We start from the raw sequence: 23,439 nt of genomic DNA on the forward strand, positions 1-23,439 counted from the left end.
CCACAAACCACCAAGCAAGGTGGTTATATAGGATTCTTTTTAACATTTCACTGTATTTTGCAGCAGAATGCTTCATTAAAATTGACTTTATGTTGAGGTTGTAGCCATTTTTAGTACTAATTGTGTAATCTGGCAAAATTCATCCTGTACACTGTGGCAACAACAGAGAAACGCTTTCAAGTGTAAATTTAAAGGTTATTATAGCATTATTTTACCAGTCTAGCAACTCAAGATGAAACTGAACTGTATGTGGCTTCTGGAGTAAAATTTGATTTGATATTTATTTTGTTTACCTCTTTGTATATATTATATTCATGTATATATCTTAATATTGGTTCATTTACGTATGTGCTTTTAAATAAGTATGTTTCTTCAGTAACATATTATTTGGTGTTTGGTTCATTCATTATCAACTAATCCTACAATTTATCACGTCACAATGTAGTATTTAGTTGTACACATTAAGTTTTTTATAAGTGTGTGTTTTATTATCAATTGTGACGTAAACTTACCTTGAGCATATTTTGCATATTTTTCTGGCTATTGTCTGAATATTGACATCATATTGTGTAAGTGGCTACTTACAGTATTGTTTTGTTTTGTTGCCATACATGTTCTGGGGTTCACCCCGCCGACAATTCATGTTTCCGGGTTGTAACTTGCCTACAAATTGTGACGTCACATGCGGGTTTTGACAGCTGACGCACACTGAGACTGACGGGCCTTGACAGCAGCGCACAAGGAGCGACTGCTATATAAAAGATAACCGGTAGGTAGTCCCAAAAGATGTCACAGAAACGCGTTAAATCGAACTGTGACATGCATGTGTTGCCCTGTGTTTTTGCTTAAGGCAAACTCTGAAGTGTTGGGATCATTGACGAAATGAGGACCGGTGTTTTGAGCCCTTGGTAGGCGAAGCGAGGTGTGTACAATGACAGCGCGTCTTTTTGTTTGTTATTATTAGTCGGGCACTGTGTATTATTGTTAGATTGAAATGTAATGAAATAAGTGAACTGATGTATTTTTTGTTCATAATATCCTGCAGTTTCACGGTGTACGGTGCTGGTGCCTGTTCTGAAGAACAATGAAAGAAAAGAAAAATAAACGTTTGCACCCGTCGAGCTCCACGCTTTCTTCTTGATGCCAAGGGCAGCTACAGTGAAACTCGACGCTGTTTTAGAGCCATCCTGGTGCATAGAGACGTCGTCAACTACCGGCTGCAGCGCGCAACAGCTCCTCTGAGAGACATTGATTAAAGACGGCAACGTTGCTGAGAGATCAAGCTGTCGTCGCTTTCCGTCAGTCCTCAAATGTTTTGAATGTGGTGCCTTTCTGTTTACATGTGTACAGTTGTACATATATTGCCGATTGAATATAAATAGAAGTAGCTAAGGCCAACATAATAATAATATGGATCGACAAGGAAACCATAGTGTAGTGCACCGTGTTGCTGTGAAAGAGTTACCAGTGCCTGGTGTTTCAGATGTTTTGAGAGCTTTGGAGTCAGACTTTAATGAAAAGAGCCATGGTGAGAAGTTGGTGTCTCAGGATGATATTCGCTTTTTACAAATTCTGAGCGAAAATATAAAGCAAGAAGAAGATGGACATTACCAGATGCCCCTCCCGTTTAAAACCGAAAGCCCACCAAAATTGCCAAACAATAAAAGGTTGGCTACCATCAGACTTAAACACCTAAAAGGAAAGTTAATGGCCAACACACAATATTACCAGCAGTATACAGTTTTCATGGAAGAAACGATTAGAAAAGGTTATGCAGAGCAAGTCTTGGAAGCTTCTGAGGGAGAAACAGTCTGGTACATTCCTCACCATGGGGTGTACCACCCAAAGAAGCCAAACAAGTTGAGAGTTGTTTTTGATTGTTCAGCAAAATTTCATGGTATCTCATTAAATGATACCTTGCTGACTGGCCCTGATTTAATCAACTCATTGGTGGGAGTTCTGTGTCGCTTCAGAAGAGAGAAGGTTGCTGTGATCTGCGACATTGAAAAAATGTTTCATCAATTTAATGTTTCTGCTGAAACGCGCAATTTCCTGAGGTTCCTTTGGTGGGAGGGTGGTAAGCTGGAAAATGAGCCACTAGAGTACAGAATGACTGTTCATTTGTTTGGGGCTGCCTCCTCACCTGGATGTGCAAATTTTGGGTTGAAGTATCTGGCAAAGCAATACAAGGACATCTACCCCACAGCATCTACCTTTGTGGACAAGGATTTCTATGTTGATGATGGGATAACCAGTGTTCCAACTGTTGAAGAGGCCAAAACATTGATCGTTGAGACACAGGAACTGTGTAAACATGCAGGCCTAAGGCTACACAAATTGAACTCCAACCAGAAAGATGTTCTTTCCTGTGTTGCTCCTTCTGAAAGAGCAGAAACAACCGATCCTCTTAAGCTGAGTCCAGAGGTAACATCAGATGGGCACATACTCGGCATTCAGTGGTCAATGATGAGTGACTCCTTTAGTTTCAACATCAATGCAAAGGACCATCCATCAACCCGCCGTGGTCTTCTGTCCATTGTAGCTTCTCTGTATGATCCACTTGGTTTTTTGGCTCCGTTCACTCTGAGTGGAAAACAAATCCTCCAAGAGTTGTGCTTCAAAGGCATCGGATGGGATGATCCAGTTCCTGAGCACTTGCGTTTGAGGTGGGAGGAGTGGAAAAAGGGTCTCCAAACATTAAGAGAAATCACCATTCCCCGATGTTACCATCCCCGAAACTTTGAAAATATTTCAACTGTGGAGCTGCACCATTTTTCAGATGCTAGCACAACAGGATATGGCTCATGCTCTTACCTGAGATTTAAAAACAACCAGAATGAGATCCATTGTAGTTTGGTTATGGCAAAGGCAAGGGTCGCACCTACAAAGCTAACCAGCATCCCAAGACTGGAACTCTCAGCTGCGGTCACTTCAGCCAGAATCAGTGCAATGTTAAAGGAAGAGCTTCAGATGGATATTGACAAAGAATACTTCTGGACAGATTCTCAGGTTGTCTTGGCATACATAAACAATGAAGCACAAAGATTTCATGTGTTTGTAGCAAATAGAGTTCAGCTTATCAGAGAAAAAACTGATCCTACTAACTGGCACTACGTTGATACGACACAAAACCCTGCTGATCACGCCTCCAGGGGGCTACCTGCAGCAGATATTCCCTCATCTGGCTGGTTATCAGGTCCTAAGTTTCTTTGGGAACAAGAGGTATTCCCAACACACAAACCATCTACCGAACTATTGGTCGGTGACCCTGAGGTCAAAACCACTCATGTGTCAGCAACTCAAGTCCGAAACCAAACAGACATTTTGAGTCGGTTAGAGAGGTTTTCTACCTGGACCACACTCCTTCGAGTGATTGCAAGAATAAAAAGACTTGGGTCAAAGCTCAAGTACATCAATACTGTAACTGTGGCAGAACTTAAAGGAGCTGCCAAAGAAGTTTTCAAGTCAGTACAGCAGCAAGCTTTCCCTAACGAGTCAAAATTCCTTCAAGAAAATCCCCAAGGAACCAGTCTTCCAAACTCGAGTCCTCTTTTTCGGCTTAACCCAGTTTTGGAGGGAGGACTTCTCTGTGTTGGTGGAAGACTTAAAGGTTCAACTCTGAGTGTAGAGCAAAGACATCCTGTCATTCTTCCGAAGGATGGACACATCACCAAGCTGATTTTGTCCCACTTTCACAGTCAAGTCTGCCACCAGGGACGGAATCAAACTTTGATGGAGCTCAGAGCGAATGGGTTTTGGATAATGGGTGGGAGCAAAACAGTTACAAGGATGATTTATAATTGTGTACAGTGCCGTAAACAAAGAAGACCAGTGGAAGAGCAAAAGATGTCCGACCTTCCAGAAGAACGCTGTCAAATCTCAGCTCCTTTCACTTTCTGTGGAATGGATTGTTTTGGACCTTTTTTGGTAAAGAATGGGCGTAAGGAGATTAAAAGATATGGGCTAATAATCACCTGTCTTTCTTCTCGAGCAGTCCATGTTGAAATGTTGGATGACTTGTCCACAGATTCATTCATCAATGCTTTAAGATGCTTCATAGGTCTGCGAGGAGCAGTTTCTCTTCTTCGCTGTGACCAGGGTACAAATTTCGTGGGCGCGAGCAATGAGTTCAGTAAGGCACTCGAACAAAGCAATAAAGAGCTCAAGATCTTCCTGGCAGAAAAACAGTGCGAGTTTGTTTTCAATTCACCCTCAGCAAGTCATGCAGGTGGCGTTTGGGAGCGACAGATACGAACCATTCGAAGTGTCCTTAACGTCACCATCGCCCAGTGTCCTGGAAGACTTGATGATGCATCACTTAGAACCCTGTTCTACGAGGCCATGGCTATTGTAAACAGTCGGCCTCTCAATGTTGATGGAATAAATGATCCAAATTCACTTGAACCAATTACTCCAAACCACCTCATTCTGTTGAAATCCAAAGTTGCTTTACCACCCCCTGGAAACTTTGTGAACGCGGATTTATATGCTGCAAAAAGGTGGCGCCGAGTTCAATACCTAACTGAACAGTTCTGGAGTAGATGGAAAAGGGAATACCTCCAGAACCTCTCTTTGAGACAAAAATGGCACGTTCCTCGGCGTAACCTGAAGAAAAATGACATTGTCATTATCAAGGAGGACACTCTTCCAAGAAATGAGTGGCACTTGGGACGAGTGGTGGAAACCACAGAAGGATCTGATGGCTTGGTACGCCGTGTCAAAATTCAAGTTGGAGAACGCAGGTCAGGGACAACGGGAAACTTCCCTTTGAAACAATCAATCATTGAAAGACCTATCCAAAAACTAGTACTCTTACTTGAAAGTGACTAAAGTTATGGTGTGAATAAATGGTCACGTGAGAAATAGTGTTTAGCTGGGAGATTGTTTAAATTGTGGCCAGTTGTTATCAAAGAAATCATGTTTGGCAAATAATTGTGTCAGGGTTTTTGTTTTGTTGTTATTTTTTTTTTTTTCCAAACATGATTTGGTGGGAGTGTAAGTGGCTACTTACAGTATTGTTTTGTTTTGTTGCCATACATGTTCTGGGGTTCACCCCGCCGACAATTCATGTTTCCGGGTTGTAACTTGCCTACAAATTGTGACGTCACATGCGGGTTTTGACAGCTGACGCACACTGAGACTGACGGGCCTTGACAGCAGCGCACAAGGAGCGACTGCTATATAAAAGATAACCGGTAGGTAGTCCCAAAAGATGTCACAGAAACGCGTTAAATCGAACTGTGACATGCATGTGTTGCCCTGTGTTTTTGCTTAAGGCAAACTCTGAAGTGTTGGGATCATTGACGAAATGAGGACCGGTGTTTTGAGCCCTTGGTAGGCGAAGCGAGGTGTGTACAATGACAGCGCGTCTTTTTGTTTGTTATTATTAGTCGGGCACTGTGTATTATTGTTAGATTGAAATGTAATGAAATAAGTGAACTGATGTATTTTTTGTTCATAATATCCTGCAGTTTCACGGTGTACGGTGCTGGTGCCTGTTCTGAAGAACAATGAAAGAAAAGAAAAATAAACGTTTGCACCCGTCGAGCTCCACGCTTTCTTCTTGATGCCAAGGGCAGCTACATATTGGTCCAGACTTTTGCAATAATACTGTTTGTAGTTACCAATAATAACAACACAGCCATTGCATCATAAATAAAGATAAAGAAATCCCTGCAGTTGTTTCTGCTCATTAGACCGTTATAGGCAGTAATGCAAATCAGGTGCAAATGACCTGGGTTTCACAGCATATTTCTTTGTTCACAATGTGACTAAATTGTGAAATACTGATTGTTTCAAAAATGCTCATCTTCTCTTGACAGATGCACTTTTAAAGTATTTGAATCCCCTGCCTGCTTACCCCGGGCCAGCTGTGGACAATTCTGCTTCCCTGACCACTGTACAGCCAAGTGATGCAGCATCAGGGTCGGCTGCCTCCTCCACATCTGCGCAGTCAGATGATGCAACCTCAGGATCCTCTGCCTCCACATCTGCAACACAACCATGTGATTCTTCGGCATCTCCTGCTCCCTCCACCTCTGCACAGCTAAGTAACACAAAGGCGGCACCAATAGACCCTGCAGACTGGCCATCTGATTTAACTGATGCAGTTAGAACAATTGGAGTTTGTTGAAAGAGGACCATATCAAACCAAAAACAATTTCACATTTCCGAAAGAAAAAGATGGAAGCAGGCGTCGACATGATTACTTCAGTAGAGTCTTAGTCAATGGAGAGAACATTAAAAGAAGCTGGCTGATGTTTTCCAAAGAAAAAAAAGATGCATTATACTGCTTCTGCTGCTAAATGTTTTCTCAGAGAGATTTGAAACTAGTCAGAGAAGGTCTGAGAGACAGATAATGGACACTCTTTGAAAGAGGTTGAACTTATGGCCGAAGTTGGACCCTGTAATGAAGCAGCATGTTGCTCGGGTGCAAAGTGGAACAGGCAATCACACACAGTACTGAGGGAAAAGAATCCAAAACGAACTAATCGACTCAATCAGCACAAAAAATATTTGAAAACGTAGTGGAGGACATAAAAACATCAAAGTATTTCTCCAATATTTTGGATTGCACCCCTGACCTGAGCCGTAAAGAACATCTCTCGGTTACTGTGAGGATTGTTGTCCCTTGAAAACATCCCAGAAGTTAAAGAACATTTCATGGGGTTTCTTGTGGCAGAGGAGTCCACCATTGGAAAGTTTGTCCAAACGATTTTGTTAAAGTTGTTCACAGGCATTCTTTAATTCTAAAATAAAGAAATTCTGTTGTAACTGTAAAGCTGTATTTCATTTTTCTTTAAATGTGTAAAATGCTCTTCGTGGCAGAATTGGCTGCACGATAAGGGGCACCAGATGAAATCTTGCCTCAGGCACCAAATCGTCTTGGGCCGGCTCTGCGTTCAGGTGCTCGTTAACATGTCGGAAGCCCGCCTTCCAGCGTGTTAACGAGTTGCGGAGCTCATACAGGAGCGACGTTACAAACTCAACAGGGGTGCAGTGCGCACCGGCTCAGATGCGGTCTTCAGAAATGTATTTCTGAAAACATATAGGCTGTGCAGTTGAAAAGTTAAAATGCTGCTTTGCTGACAGCTTTGAGGGATGTGTTTTGGGGGGGTTTTGTTTGTTTTTGTTTTTTTGTTTTTCGTGAGAAACAAAGCCATATGACGTATACTAGATATATATGGACCTATAGTAGATATATGAAACATATATAAAATATCAATTAGAAATGATATGTAAAAATACAGGTTATACAGGATTTATTCTCTTCCAAAAATTCTGAAATCTCATCCGTGGATGATTTGGTCGGGGTTGCAGTTTTGTGGACGAGTTGTCCTACAATCGCCATCGCTATAAATCAGAGATCAGGGTTTTTAGAACCATGAGTGTGAGTGGTGTGCCTTTCAATGTCATTCAGGATTATTTAGCATTAAGTGAACAATTGTGAGCATGAAGCGTTGTTCCTCCACACATCTGCTCACTGGTAGCGAGCGTCATCACTCTCAACAAGTCGGCATTATCATAATGGCCATTTTCCAATACCCATACTTGTGTTCTCGTGTACCCGTGAAACGTCATCAGTGGGAGACCAAGTACTGACCCAATTCTTAAGCTGTTTCTCACAGAGTATTCATGGAATACCTGGATGTATTCTCGCTCCGCCCACTTTATCAAGGATGCATCGACACCGGACCTGTGTCGGCTTGGGAAGACAAATTACCCATAATGCATTTGGCAAGAGATGGCGGAGAAGATCCGCGCTTCCGAGGACGCCCTGCAAGTAAGTTACTCATGATGTATGCGAGTACGCACTGGCGTTGTAAGAACTGGAAAATGGTCAATATCTGATCTGCTGTAAACACTCCCGTTTTTGTTGACATACGCCACTTTGCACCCACTGGTTGTTTTGTTCAGACGCTCCTCTCAGTAACAGGAGAGGAGGAGATCCAGTTGGGAGATTGACGCTGCTGTCCAGATTGAGAAAGTTTTCCGCTGTGTCACAGATTAGGGAAGCTCACTAGCTGCAGCTGCCCTGAACTGCGGCTGCAACTTCCGCGTCCTTCGCACCACGATTGTTGCATAATGACGTTACTTGCCTGCCTCGTTCACAACCCCACCTACATTTTTCCGCACTCTCTGTAGTGGGACCGCGCAACCCAGTTGTGTCTGGGTGCGCTTTGCCTTACCGTACCGTACAGCCCTGCTCAGGGATGTACTGCAGTGGGACCGAGGCTCAGGGAGCCGCAGCGGAGGGACCAAAGAGCCGCATGCGGTTCCGGAGCCGTGGGTTGCCGACCCCTGCGCTACACCAACAGTGCACCTATGCTTCTGTCAATTCTGACAATAAATTTGTCAACATGTCACTTATATATGGCAAGCTCAAAAAAGTATTATGAATGTTATCTAGGGCACAATACTTTTTTGAGTGATTACGTTTATATTAAAATTTGAAAATAATTATTTTTTGTAATTTTTTTTGTTATTTTATAAATATTTATATTATTAATAATTATTAATAATTATATTTAAATTATTATTTAAAAATAATTATTAATTGTTTTATAAATAAAGTTTTGGGTTATTTTTTCTTTATGGCTTATGATGTCATGTTTGGTGATAAAAGAATATGACATCACAATTGAACATCAAAGGCACCCTTTGACCTTTTATTTTCTTTGACTGCAGGATGAATGTCAAAGAACATCAAAGGCAGCCTTTGACCTTTTATTATCTTTGACTGCAGGATTAATATCAGTTCACCTGCCAGTAGTTTACCGGTTTACCGAGACACTTGATCTACATTCAGGTTATGCGCAAGGAATTACTTCCAGACGACATTCCGAGTTTCAATCTGATTTCAGTTCTATTGTCAGTTCACCTGCCAGCAGTCGTGAGACACCTGAGTGTATTTCATCGAGAGACTTGGTCCGCATTGACATTGTTCGCAAGGAATTACTTCCAGGCGTTCCTTATTAACGTCAATACTGTGAGTTGAATGAAAAAAAAGTACATTTGGTGAACTTACCTGACTCATAAAAGGCAATTGTTTGGGGGGGGGGGGAGACAATTATCGGTGTGGAATTACTATGAGTGTGTTGCCAATTTTCTGTGAAAAATTGACAATATATTATTAAAAATATTTGCTCCAGTTTATAGTGACAACACTTGAATAGAACAATGAAAAGCCTGATGTCACCGCCACAGTTTCCAGAAATGGAAACTGAAGAAGGAAAAATCCTTACTGAAGTGGTCCAGATTTTGAATGTAAGTTGTTGTTAAATACATTTTCTAAGTCAAAAGTATTTCCAGTAGAACCATGTAATTTTGGATGTAATCAAGATGAGAGGGCGAATGAAGACCAGAATAACATTTGCTTAGGTACTGTAAAACTAAAATTGAGCAGGTCTAATGATTGTCTTTGCTTGTGTTTTGCAGTACATCTGCAGCGCTCCCACGATCAGCCGCGAAGAACTAGCAGCGGACGTGATGGGAGTTGCAACAACGTATCTTAAAACTCTGGACGGCCACAAACAGAAGATCAGCTCTCTAGAATATGAGCTGAATGAGTTGCGTGAAGCGCTGAAAAATGGCTATGAAAGAGTGAGCCATGATGAAGACGAGTTGACAGGTATGTTGACATGATGAGTTTACAGAAGGATCTCTTCTAACACACAATGACAGATAAGCAACTTTCTCACCTTTCTTCACAGATGTTATGCTCCCCAACAGTTCTGCAAACTTGCATGATGTGAGTTTTGATATGATAAATATCACTTAGTGGTTTATTACAAATTGCACATTTATGTCAAAATCTACATTCAAAACTCAAATTATTTTGTGAAGTCTCAGGAAGATCAACCACTGATGGACTCCCTGATTGGAGCAGCTATCGTGTCCTCCAGCGCAGAGTATACAGGGGTGGCTACACTGGGCCACGGTGCGTCTGCAGTCGTGGCCGGGTGCTTCGAACAGCCCTCCAATGAAATGGTCGCTTTGGAAATTATCGACGACGTGGACGTCATCGAAGTGGCAAAAGAGGAGGTGACACAGTGAAACACTCATTACCATTTCACTATATGAAGAAAAAAAATATATATATATATATATAGATATAGACATGTGATTTGACATGATATTGTGTGATTCTAGGCAGAGATGCTGGACTCCTTCAAATACATGAACGACATCAACAATCGGTTCGTTGATGAAGGGGACAACGCTCAGCGGCTCTCCTCCAAGCCCTCCAGCACCTCCACTGATGAAATCCACATTCTGAGGATTGAGAGTTCTGGATGCAGCGACGAGACGCCTTTGGAGCAAGAAGTCTGGGACGATTCAGAGTTGGTCAACAGGTATTTGTCCAAACGTTCTCTCTCTGATGACTTTGAGTCTTTTAAACAAACAGAGCGATACAATAGCCGTTAAGTGTGTTAACATCATTGTGTTTTTGCAAGCTGTCGCATGTAGTGATTGTTTATCTTTCAATGTGAAATCTTCTAGCGATCACATGATCGACTTCATCAACATCACCTCTGCTAGAAGAGAGAATGTTGAGCAGATTTCCACCGACGCCGCCTGGTTCACCAACAACCATTTGACCAGTGAGCATCATTTGTCTGACCTCTACACCGAGGATCAGGCTTCAAAACAAGACGCCTTCTTCATGAAAGGAAGGACTTCTTATAATGAAGGACACTTGGAGGTCTGGGACTATTCAGGGTTGGTCAACAGGTATTTGTCCAAACTTTATCTCTCTGAGGAGTTTTAGTATTTTAAGAAAAAAGACTAACTAAACTGAAAGTAACAATTTTCTCTCTTGCTCGTTAAAGATCACCACAACAAAATAAAAAGGAGACATGGTGCACGAATTATGGCTGCACCTCCCCTCCGAAGGGAAGGACCCAATACAACATTAACACAAGTAAGCACATCGATGACGAGACAAGCTCTTGTGAACATGATTGAAAAATGACTGGATCAGTTGGATGGGCTTTATTTTACATGTAGTTCATTAGAAAACTGCGCTGAACCTTGGTTAATGGGCTGTTTAACCAACATTGTTCTACACAACAAACACCATTTTGTTTATCAGATGTCAGACTTGGAAGAAAAAATTTGAGTAGAAGACAACGGATTAAAGCAAATAACTTTCTCTCTTTCTTCACAGATGTTATGCTCCCGAAGAGTTCTGCAAACGTGCATGATGTGAGTTTTGATATGATAAATATCACTTAGTAGTTTATTACAAATTGCTGCCATAATACCAAGTACATTTATGTCAAAATCTACATTCAAAACTCTTATTATTTTGTGAAGTCTCAGGAAGATCAACTTCAGATGAACTCCCTGATTGGAGCAACTATCGTGTCCTCCAGCTCAGAATATGTAGTGGGGGCTGTACTGGGCCGTGGGGTATCTGCGGTCGTGGCCGCGTGCTTCAGTCGGACCTCTGATGAAATGGTCGCTTTGAAAATTATCGAAGACGTGAACCTCATCAGAGTGGCAAAAAAGGAGGTGATACAGTGAAACACTCATTACCATTTCACTATATTAAAAAAAAAATATATATATATATATATAGATATATGATTTGACATGATATTGTGTGATTCTAGGCTGTGATGCTGGACTCATTGAAAGCTCTGGGCTCCGAAGATTTCGGCATTGTGAGCTGTACGAGCTCCTTCATATTTGCTAACCATTTCTGCATGGAGTTCGAGATGCTTGATACCAACCTGTGGAACTTCATCTATGATACGACGTTTCTTACACTGAGTGTGATTCGTCCAATCTTACAACAGGTTTTGTCTTCTGTTCTTTCTATTTTGTTTTTTCCTGTTTTATATCTCTTGATTGCATGTTTTGGTTTACTCGAAATTGCCTGCTGCAACTTCCATAACATAGCTTCAATTGTAAAGTATAAGAAGAGAAAGGTTGAAGTATTTGCCCTGTGTTTAGGGGTTGTAGATTCATGTGTCACTTTAGTTCTTCAAAATTCTAGCAAAAAATATTGAGTCTTTTGAAATGCATTTCATTTTTAGTGTTCTGTCTTTTGTTTCAGGTGGCTGTCGCTCTGCTTTTCCTGAAGCGAGCAGGGGTTGTTCACACAGACCTGAAGCCGGACAATATCATGTTGGTAGACCATCGCCAACAGCCACTAAAACTACAAGTCATCGATTTTGGCTTGGCGATCCGCGACCCTAAAAAACTGACGGGACGAGCTTTCCAGGCTTTGTGGTACAGGTACGTGAACCGAACCTCTGGAACACATCCGGATCCGCACCGTGAGCTGACTTCTCGGTTTCTTCGTCAGACCACCTCTTCATCACCTTCCTGCGTTTGTGTCTATTTCAGGTCTCCGGAGATTCTGCTTGGAGCTCCCTTTGACCAGTCTATTGACGTGTGGTCAGTGGGATGCATCGCCGCAGAAATGCTCATGGGAACGCCACTGTTTCCCGCCAACGATCAAAATGAAGTGGTCAGTAATGCAATTCAGACAGAACACAACTAATCATTCCAAGCTCGTTGACCGAGAGTTAATAAGTGATTCGTGTTACAGTTTGTCGTCAGTCATTTAAAGCACTGAGTTGTTATAAAGGCAAACATCTTTTCAAAAGTCAAGACACTTTGTGCATTGATGTGTAATACATCTTCTATTGACATGAGTACGTCTGTCAATAGTACATAATGCATAGAGTAATATTCCTGTGTCTTTTTGAGAGCATACTCCAACACTGTGTTGTGTCCACAGATGCAACGCATCGTATCTCTTCTGGGACAGCCACCAGATGGGCTGTTGGACAGAGGCCTCTACACTGAGAATTACTTCGATGAAGGAACTTCAGGATGGCAGCCCCGGGATTGTACTTTAAAGGTACTATTCGCCGTCTCTCTATTGACTGATCAGTGAAAGTTGTGTATTTTCTATTGTCTTGTGAATCTGTTGATCTAATCAATTCATTCCTCTCCTCAGTCACCAGGTGAAAGTCATCCCTCAACAGGAGGCAATGAGGACGTGCGCTGGAAACTGTTTGATCTCGTAAAGGTTTGTGAAACGTTTTGGAAATCATTTGTTTTCCTGAGCAAGGTTAGTTATTTTGCTAAATTGTTTTTGCTTGATTTTTCTGTCCCTCAAGCCTCCTGTCCCAGTCCCAACAGAAGACTCCCAAGACTTTGAGTTGGACTGGGCCATCTTCATTGATTTACTGGCAAGGATGCTCCACCTGGACCCTTCCAAAAGGATCACCCCAGAGGAGATTCTCTCGCATCCGTTCATTGCGTTCAGCCATTTCGACCCACAGAGCGACAGGAGCTAGTAAGTGTGTGTACAAGTTTTCAACATCGTCGTGCAAAAGATATGTGAAGTTGTTGAGCTTAATGATTATTTATCTTTCAGTGTAAAATCTTCGGTCTTGTACATGAAGGCCTACAACAATCAGTTTGTTGATGGAGAGGAAAATGCTCAGCCCTCCGCCACCTCCACCGAGGAAATCAACATTCTGAAGATTGAGCGTTCTGAAAACAGTGAGGAGGAGCCTTCGGTGCAAGAAGTCGTCACTACAGGAGCAAATGGTTCACCGAATGAAGGGCGCCCTGAGGTTTGGGACGATTCAGGGTTGGTCAACAGGTATTTGTCCAAACTTTATCTCTCTGAGGAGTTTTACTATTTTAAGAAAAAAGACTAACTAAACTGAAAGTAACAATTTTCTTTCTTGCTTATTAAAGATCACCACAACAAAATGTAAAGGAGACACAGAGGACGACCAGTGACTCCACCTCCCCCCCGGAGGAAAAGACCCAATCCAGCACTAACACAAGTAAGCACATCGATGACGAGACAAGCTCTTGTGAACATGATTGAAAAGTGACTGGATCAGTTGGATGGGCTTTATTTTGCATGTAGTTCATTAGAAAACTGTACTGAACCTTGGTTAATGGGCTGTTTAACCAGCATTGTTCTACACAACAAACACCATTTTGTTTTTCAGATGTCAGACTTGGAAGAAAGAAATTGAGAAGACGACGACAGAGGAAAGCAAGAAAACAAAACACAAAACCTTCTCAATGAAGAGCCTCAGAGAAGCTTGTTCACCAATAATACCTCCATAGTATCCATGTATATAAATACCTATAAGAAAATTAAAAAAAATGTCAAAAACACCCAAATACTGCTGCATGAGCCTTTTTAGAGCCCAGTATGTAACAACGACCCAAAATGTGACGACGACCTGAATTGTTATAAAATATAATGTAATAAAACTGGTGACACTGATGATTAGAGAAATAGATTGCAGATTATAGAGAACAGAAGATTATAAATAACTTGGGCAACATCAATCATACATACATACATACCATAAACTGTATATAGATCAGTGACGTGCAGTCAGGGTAGGCAGGGTAGGCAGTGCCTACCCAAGGCTAAATTAAAATATTCATTTTGATCATTTGTTTTAATTATAATATAATTCTAATTAATTTTTCAATTTCCGGTAGCTTACAGTACCTAGAGGTTTGAAAGTGTCAACATTTTGTCCTTGTCATAGCCCAAATGACTCAACACCACTATTTACTGGTATGGCAGAGAGGCTGCACAAGTCTGTAAAAAGGCAGATTGCTAAGCTGCCGTTGGGCACGACCATGCTATGCTAAATGCTACACGTACGTTCACAGTGCATTCGTGAATTGATACAGCACTGCTACGCCCTCTGGCTGATCGGGACCTCGCATTCTGGCCTCTGGCCTGTTGGGATCGGCCCAATCATGGCCTTTAAATATTGATCGAATTAAAATTTTGAAGGTTTAAACCAAAAAAAACTTTTGTTTTGTAAGCCAACTAAACTCTAATATAGGTCGTGGCTTATAGGCCACCACCTAACCCCAACACTAACCCTGATTTTTCTGGTCTCCAGAGATAAAGTTCTACTATAGCGGGGGTGGATGATGGGGGTGGTGTTTAGATCAAGCAAAGCAAGCCACATTCAGCTGGTGTTGGTCCCGTAACTATAACCCTAGAGTGGGGTCAAAAGTGGGCGGGGCCCAGCGAATTAGCTAGTGACCCATAACCCGAGCCCCCCCCCCCCCATTTCAGTGTTTCTATGTGGCTGTTTTAGTGTTTCTAGGTGGCGCAATAGAGCACATTTTGGCACTCTGGGGGTTAATTTTTACATTTTCTTATATTTTTCGCCAGTCTTGATGAGCCTGCCAAATTTGGTGAGCATTTGAGCATGTTTAGGGGGTCAAATTTATTTGCCCTAAGAGGACACAGCATTTGCGTGAGGACCTATTTTTGGTGAAAATCTTACTTTGAAAGGCAAATTGCGGACTTCTTGTTGGATTTAGGTCAGGGGTATCGTTGCATGATTTTTTGGTCTTAATGAGACGAACAGTTGAGTTTTGGTTTGATCTCCCTACGACATTCCTACAGGCCCTGGTGTTTAGTGTTTCAAGATGGCGCTGGAGAGCACGTTTATGCACTTTGGGGTTTCATTTTTACATTCCACATCTCCTTCACCTCAGGATCTCGCTTTAACGGTCAAGCTGCAAAATGGGAGAAAAATTGCATAAATTAACAGGTAAGAATGAACAAGTAAATGGCATGGTCTTTCATGCCGTGACTTGAAAGAGAAGGGTATTTCTCTATCGCCTCAGTGTAAACAAAGGGGACAAATCAGTGACGTTGGGTCCGGGGGTTCCCAATGAATCATGGAAAGGTCAAAGATTTGCCATAATGTTGAATAAAAACGACTTTTATGTGTAAAATCAGATTTAAGATTTACTACCCTCTTAAGTCACCAGGGACACAGATGGAACTCTTCAGAAACCAATTTATTATTTGTGATTAGAAACTTCAAAAAAACTTTGCACAAACAATGAAACTAGATACGAGCTTGCTGTGAATAGAAGGTGATCAGATGTATAATGCAGGTTTGCTTCAAAAAGAGTTCAATCTTGTGTTTTAAAAGCAGTTAACAGAGCTTCATACTTCTCCAGATTATAGATGATAAAATGTGTGACTCTCATCACCACCAGCAGATGGCAGCATAGTCTCAGTTAACAAAAAGAGATTCACGTTTAAAGTTTGAGTTCATCCTTCCTTTCAGAACTCAAACCCAGGTTTGTGTGTGTGTGTGGGGGGGGGGGGGGGGGGGGGGGGGGGGGGGGTGGGGGGGGGGGGGGGGTGATGATGTTGTTGAAGAGACAAAGACATTAATGCGTCTGTGGACAAAACACACATCAGCCTTCAGATTATGACTCCTGACAGATGAGGTGAAGAAGACTGACAGGCAGCTGTGATCCTGATGTCTGGGTCTGTTCCATTCTGACTCATATTTCATGTTGTGCTGGGCTGACTTCCTTTGACACTCTCCTCAGGTGAGTGTTTTGACCGCGCCCTCACGTCCGAACACGTGAGGCACCTGCTGGGTGCTGCTCCATGAATTGTTCTCAGACGTTTAATCCGGCATTTCTCACTTGTCTCTGGATTCCCCCGGTTGGACTTCTGGACAAGTTACTGCAGCTCAGTCTGTGGCCGACATTTAAACTGGTTCTACTGGTAAGGCGTCTGAATACACAGTGCATTGCAATTTGTTTAAACAGCAAAAACCCACAACCACTTCTTAATTTCTTAATCTATAATGAAGTGTGAAATCTGTGAAGGTAGTGTGGGTAGAGTTCCACATACTGTTATCACAGAGTGTAGTAGGACGCTCCTACAAAACACAAGCAATTAATCTCCTTAAACTGCTTTAAGTGTTAACAATTTGCTTTTCTCTTGTGTTGAATTAGGATTTTTGTCAATCCCTGCTCAAACAGTCACAACAGAGGCAGTTTAAAATAAGATCAACTAAATCACACAATGACAAATTGCTTCTGGATTTAAGTCTTTATTGGCCTCAAGCTCTGACCTGCAGTAACCTTCATCATTCCAGAGAAACAGCAAAGATAAACAAATACAACGCCGGTTCAATCAAAGCACGCTGGAAAAGGTTTGAGTCAAAGTACGAGGGACACGTTCTTGGATTAATGACATGAGCACAGTAGGTCTTTAAACTCTAAATTTATATGAAGCAATTAGTCTTTTCTCTTTTCTATCTTATCCTCAGAGTCAGATTGAGCTCATATGAGATAAGAAGTATAATAACAATGTGTGGTTCCCTCTTCAACTAAAGTAAACCTTCAGCTACAGAACTCAAGCCTCCGGGGGAAATCCCAGATTACGTAATCACTCGTGCTTTTGTCAAAGAGCTGCAGCCAGTTAAAATACTAAACATGCTGTGTTAAGAGTGGCACGATGTAGTTGTGTCTTTATTGGCTGAAAGGGTTCGAACCACCTACTACAATATTTCATGTCACACTGCAGACAAACCAGCTCACATGTCACAGAGTGATGTCACCCTGTTCTTGAAGAAAAAGCAGGCGTGTCTCATGCGACGCGATGGGAAACTCCAGCGTCAACTTGTTGAACTTTGATAACCTTCCAGCCAGCACTGACCACAGATATTCTGAAGATATAATCTGACTCGGTTATCGTCTCGATCCCAAACTCCATGTTGTTTGAATATGTTTTTATGTCATAACTTTGTCTTAAACATATTTACATATGTACAACTCCATACAAATATGAATGCAGTTCGAGTATCTCCATCCGTGATGTGAAACAAAACCTCATTTCTATTCGTATTCTATACTTACAAGATATAAATTTACATGCACACCTTCACCCGGCTCAGATTACAGCCGGACAGGTCGGTGTTGCAGGGACGTTTTTGTTTTGGCCCGTGCTTCTGCACCACCGTAAATGTGTGTGACTCACTTCCTGTTGTGCTGCCATCACCTGATCTCCCCCTCCTTTACTGGCTCAGAAGAATCAGCAGATAGAAGAAGCCCTCCCTCGACATTCCCTCAAATCAACAACTCGTTTTCAAGCAGAATCATTTTAATGCTGATTAGAAAGGAAAAGTAATACAGAGTTTAAAACAAGCAGTTCCTAGGCGATATAGACATGATCTGCATGATTGCTCTGAAGTTGTCATTTCATAAGGCAGACATGTCATATTACATCATTCAAACCCCACATCCCAAATATATATCCAAGCAATATATACAGTATGTACATATAACATAAGTGCATAAAGAGGCATGTTGCCAGTATGTTCGTCATGTTGAGAACTTTAACTGATCACCAAAGGCCCTTTTAGACATCTTTACATTCAAAGATCATCCCAACCAGTTGAATTGAACCAATAAAGCAAACCTGTTTGGTTTATTGACTTGAGTTGGTCTCTTTTTTTTTTCTATCATGATTTCACATCAAGTTATTTATAATAGATTTATCATTCTATACATTACATGAGGCCGTAAAGGCAGCAGGTCACTGAAAGGTCCCGTTGAGCTCCACTGCGCACAGCTTCCACAGCTCTGATTCGCTTAAATGGTCCTTAAAGTGCTCCTGCTGGTATATTCTATTAGGTATCAATACATCTATTTTATTCTACAATACAGTGCATTCACACGGTCATTGGTGCGTTGCATAAATCCACAAAGGAGGGTAATAAACTATATAGTGATTCATCAAGCAGAATAGACTTAAGAAATGAATAATCATTATTGCAAATAATGGGTAAAAACAACATGTTTAGTGGAGGGTGGGGTGTACTGCGAGTTGTACTAACGTCTTTATAAAGTGGCTCGCGATGGTAACAGTTATTTCAAGAAGTGGACTCATGTTTTCTTCAGCAAACAAAATATAAAGTGTGACAGTAACGCACTGAATGATCCAGATAAAAAGCCGAATAGCTCCAAGTTAGGTCAAACATTAATGGAAGTTTGTGTTTAAAGCCAGAATGTTGTGATGGGAAGCACGCCACACTGAAGACGGATAGGTCGAGAGATCAAATCCCCTTGGTGGCTGGAATGTGTAATAAAATGAAATCAGTGCGGCGTGCCTGGCGTGGACTCTAGACCATGTTTGAGTTGCTGTTGACAGGCTTCCCAGGAGAGTTAATCCCTCCCATTTGGCCGCAGGATCCATTTCTAGAGAGAGTATTAATTAGAGCCGGACGGTTAGGAAGTGTGTGCGTGACTATTTTACATTTCCAGGAAAGTTAAAGAAGAAAATACCTGAACAAGTTCTTTTTCTTCACGGAAACAATCCCAGCGATGACGAGGACGATCAGGATGACACCGACAGCGACGGGGACGGCGACATGGTTTGGATCAATGGCATAAATGGAGTTGCTGGGATTGTCTGAAAGAAGAGTTTCGGGAGAGTCAGACTACATTTCACTTTGGTTTTCATCGGGATTATTAGGAATATTTGTATTTCTGCTGAAAGTTTTCCTCTTGGTTTCCCCCTCATCCTGCACCCTGACTTTGGCAGCGACTCAGAAATAAACCAATTCTTATTGTTCAATGAGGCTGCGGGTGTGGTTCCGGAAAACGTGGAGTTGTAGTAGCAGTAGCAGTAGCAGTAGCAGTAGCAGTAGTAGTAGTAGTAGTAGTAGTAGTAGTAGTAGTAGTGTACTACTGTAGTGCAGAGATTATGTGGGGCTCACTTGTAATTCATTCTTACCGTCGTCTGTGGGGAGTTTAGGATAATCACCGCAGGAGGCTGTAGAGAAAAGGAAGATGTGAGTTCAGCAACGTATATTTAAGCAGTTTAAAGAGGTATACCGCTTCAACTGTGTTAGAGTTCTTAAGACTTTATATAAAAATTACTCTCTATTGAGTAAATGTAGATTTAAAACAGGAATTTTCTCAGTTAAAATAATAATAAGTCTGCAAACGATCAAATGTTTGAATATTCAGTATCTATTAAAAATAGATACTGAATAATAATATAAGGTTTGAATATTAATTGAAACTTGTTGATGCGCTCGTGATTTTAAACAGAGATTCATGTTACGGGGTGAAAAATGGACTTAAGCATGAGTAATGTTCCACACCTGAACGTAAACTAAAAGTACCCAAGTACTGTGAGTATTAGTAATTACTGAGTGCAAATTACAAAATACTAACATTACTGTTATTTTACAGATACTTAAGTATAACTTCAGGTAATGAAACTTTTAAAAACTTAAGGCGATAGTTATTTATCAGAGTGTAACTTTCTAAATATTGTATGTATGTAAGTAACTGATACCTCAAGTAGTTTTTGAGAAAAGTAAGAACAATTCTAGTACTATGAATACAAATATTTTAGTCGTCTTTGACTTCAGAGTGAAGGAAATGAGAAAAAGATCATCGGAGTCAAAAGAGTCTGAGAGGAAAAGAAACTCACCGCTACAGTTTGCAGTGAACTCCTCTCCCTGAGGACAGAGTGAGACAGAATCAAACAAAGTGATTTTAAAGGTTCTTGTACGTCTAAAAACCTTGTTTCAGATTTTCTTAATGACTCACACCTCGTGGTTTCACAAGATATATATCAAAAGTGTCAACGTGCGGACCGTGTAATACCTCAGAGATGCAGTTGCGTTTCAAGAAAATGGCAGGATGGCATCCCTCAGTGGTCAGACTGTTGATGCTCCAGCTCTTCACCAAGGGCAATTTGGATTCCTGGTTCGCAAACACGGTGTCCTAAAATCAAAATGCAAACGTCAAAGGTCAGTCACATCAATGGGATTTTTTTTTTAAATGTCATTACACCAGTAAAGTATACACTTTTTAAATTTTTTGTGGGACGTTGAACTTACACTGATGTTATACCAGGAAAAGTCGCAGTCGTCCTCCGTGTCTTTTGAATATATGTAATCCTCCTGGATTATGTACTTTGTAGTGGTTCCACTGGAAAGTGTGGAGCATTTCGGTTTCTCGGCACAGCAGAACTTCAGGATTCCAACTGCGATTTGAACAAAGAAACTTTGGTTATGTATCATGTAGCACCGCTGCTTTATTGCTCAAATCAGCACAAAGTAGGAAGAAAAAAACTTTTTTTTTTTTTTCTCATTTTTTACCAACATGGCTGTCATGTTGGTCAAACTTCCCCACATCTCCCGAGGGAAGCCCCATATTTAAATAATACTGCAATGTAAAACTTTTCTTTATTTCTGGTCATTTCTAAGGATCCCATAGAGGTTATTTACAGGTGTCAAGTTGCTTTAACTCAGACAGAGTAAGCCTAATATGGTCAAACCTGGCCGAGGACTTCCTGCACTACTGTCTATTGCTGTGACTCACTTGTGATGCGTGTGTTATTGTGCAACAAGCAGCTTTCTCTAGCCAAGGGAAAACATTACATGGAGCAATATACAGTAGTTCTCTAAAGGGCTGCACGAATTACTGTTGTATCAAATGTTTCTTTTATCTTCTTTATTCTTTTAGAAAATATATATAAATGTTGTGAAAATAAAATAAAATGATGGGTCGTAAGTGTGATGTCTTCTACTGGCAATAAATCTGGAAATGCTTCAAAAGCACAAAAAATAATACTGACTGTGACTTTATAGTCACGTGATTCTCCGAGAAGCGGAGTGAGCAGTCCGTTCACACGCGCGGGTGTTTGTGTAGGTGCGCGTGTCGTCTTTCATCAGAGGTATGCCCAGGGATCATCAGGGACCAGAAACCAACTCGCTCATTTTCGGTCGACTTCCTCGAAGTCATCCGACACGTTTTTTTTTAATCAGATCCAGTTCATTCATTCATAGAAAGTCTTTCTTGGGTTTGCGTGACGCAACACAAACTTTGACTCACAACTTCTGCGGTGAGAAACAATCACACCGTGCACTCCTTCTATTTCCGATGAAGTCCGTCCAGCTTCCAGATCAATCAGAGAGAAGAAAAAGAAGAAGAGAAAAAAAAAAAAACCGCACTCACCTAAGAGGAGAAGCCGGCGGTACGTCCTTCCAGCAGCCATCCTTCTCGAGACTGAACGATTGCCCGAGAGGAGACTGCCACGCATGCGCATTACTGTTATCTCGCTGCCACTGAAGGTGGTGATGCAATGTGGAAGTAATGGCTCGAACGTCGTACGATGGTGACGAAAAGTGACCGCCTACATGCAAGAGCTGCCGGGCAACAAGTTTAATCTGGAGTATTTTCAATGAGTAAACACGAGTATTTAATAAGTAGTTTCCAGGGATGGGAGTAGTTTCTCAGGGGACTGGAGACCATCCAAGGTGACTTTGGGAGAAAAAAGTTCACAAGGAGACTTTTTTGTTTTACTTACTTGTTTTTTGACAAACCCTTCATTTATATATGTGTTGTTTTTTCTTTAAAGAGAAGCGTATTTCTTTATCGCCTCAGTGTAAACAAAGGGGACAAATCAGTGACGTTGGGTCCAGGGGTTCCCAATGAATCATGGAAAGGTCAAAGATTTGCCATAATGTTGAATAAAAACGACTTTTATGTGTAACATCAGATTTAAGATTTACTACCCTCTTAAGTCACCAGGGACACAGATGGAACTCTTCAGAGACCAATTTATTATTTGTGATTAGAAACTTAAAAAAATCTTTGCACGAACAATGAAACTAGATACGAGCTTGCTGTGAATAGAAGGTGATCAGATGTATAATGCAGGTTTGCTTCAAAAAGAGTTCAATCTTGTGTTTTAAAAGCAGTTAACAGAGCTTCATACTTCTCCAGATTATAGATGATAAAATGTGTGTCTCTCATCACCACCAGCAGATGACAGCATAGTCTCAGTTAACAAAAAGAGATTCACGTTTAAAGTTTGAGTTCATCCTTCCTTTCAGAACTCAAACCCAGGTTTGTGGGGGGGGGGGGGGGGGGGGGGGGGGGGGGGGTGATGATGTTGTTGAAGAGACAAAGACATTAATGCGTCTGTGGACAAAACACACATCAGCCTTCAGATTATGACTCCTGACAGATGAGGTGAAGAAGACAGACAGGCAGCTGTGTTCCTGATGTCTGGGTCTGTTCCATTCTGACTCATATTTCATGTTGTGCTGGGCTGACTTCCTTTGACACTCTCCTCAGGTGAGTGTTTTGACCGCGCCCTCACGTCCGAACACGTGAGGCACCTGCTGGGTGCTGCTCCATGAATTGTTCTCAGACGTTTAATCCGGCATTTCTCACTTGTCTCTGGATTCCCCCGGTTGGACTTCCGGACAAGTTACTGCAGCTCAGTCTGTGGCCGACATTTAAACTGGTTCTACTGGTAAGGCGTCTGAATACACAGTGCATTGCAATTTGTTTAAACAGCAAAAACCCACAACCACTTCTTAATTTCTTAATCTATAATGAAGTGTGAAATCTGTGTGGGTAGTGTGGGTAGAGTTCCACATACTGTTATCACAGAGTGTAGTAGGACGCTCCTACAAAACACAAGCAATTAATCTCCTTAAACTGCTTTAAGTGTTAACAATTTGCTTTTCTCTTGTGTTGAATTAGGATTATTGTCAATCCCTGCTCAAACAGTCACAACAGAGGCAGTTTAAAATAAGATCAACTAAATCACACAATGACAAATTGCTT

General features: G+C 41.4%; 1 protein-coding gene and 2 long non-coding RNA genes across 3 annotated transcripts; 2 read left to right on the forward strand and 1 right to left on the reverse strand.

The window, feature by feature from the left end:
* The first annotated feature begins 715 nt into the window (after nt 1-715).
* Nucleotides 716-1,090, forward strand: LOC308119457. The gene is made up of 3 exons (XR_013935956.1): nt 716-769; nt 851-922; nt 1,046-1,090. It is a non-coding gene; the product is annotated as an uncharacterized lncRNA (long non-coding RNA).
* Nucleotides 1,091-5,144: 4,054 nt separating this feature from the next.
* LOC308119458 lies at nt 5,145-5,516 on the forward strand. The gene is made up of 3 exons (XR_013935957.1): nt 5,145-5,195; nt 5,277-5,348; nt 5,472-5,516. It is a non-coding gene; the product is annotated as an uncharacterized lncRNA (long non-coding RNA).
* Nucleotides 5,517-16,871: 11,355 nt separating this feature from the next.
* On the reverse strand, nt 16,872-21,863 carry LOC308119739 (uncharacterized protein). Its single transcript, XM_080479889.1, has 7 exons — nt 21,817-21,863; nt 20,697-20,842; nt 20,461-20,580; nt 20,285-20,312; nt 19,577-19,615; nt 19,126-19,252; nt 16,872-19,038 (listed from the first exon to the last, which is right to left on the reverse strand). Exons 1-7 carry the CDS (start codon nt 21,854-21,856, stop codon nt 18,963-18,965), a joined length of 576 nt encoding a protein of 191 aa, XP_080336015.1. The 5' UTR covers nt 21,857-21,863; the 3' UTR covers nt 16,872-18,962.
* Nucleotides 21,864-23,439: the final 1,576 nt, after the last annotated feature.

Source organism: Lipophrys pholis, assembly GCF_963383615.2.
Source record: "Lipophrys pholis genome assembly, chromosome: 14".
In the NCBI taxonomy this organism is placed as follows: Eukaryota; Metazoa; Chordata; class Actinopteri; order Blenniiformes; family Blenniidae; genus Lipophrys; species Lipophrys pholis.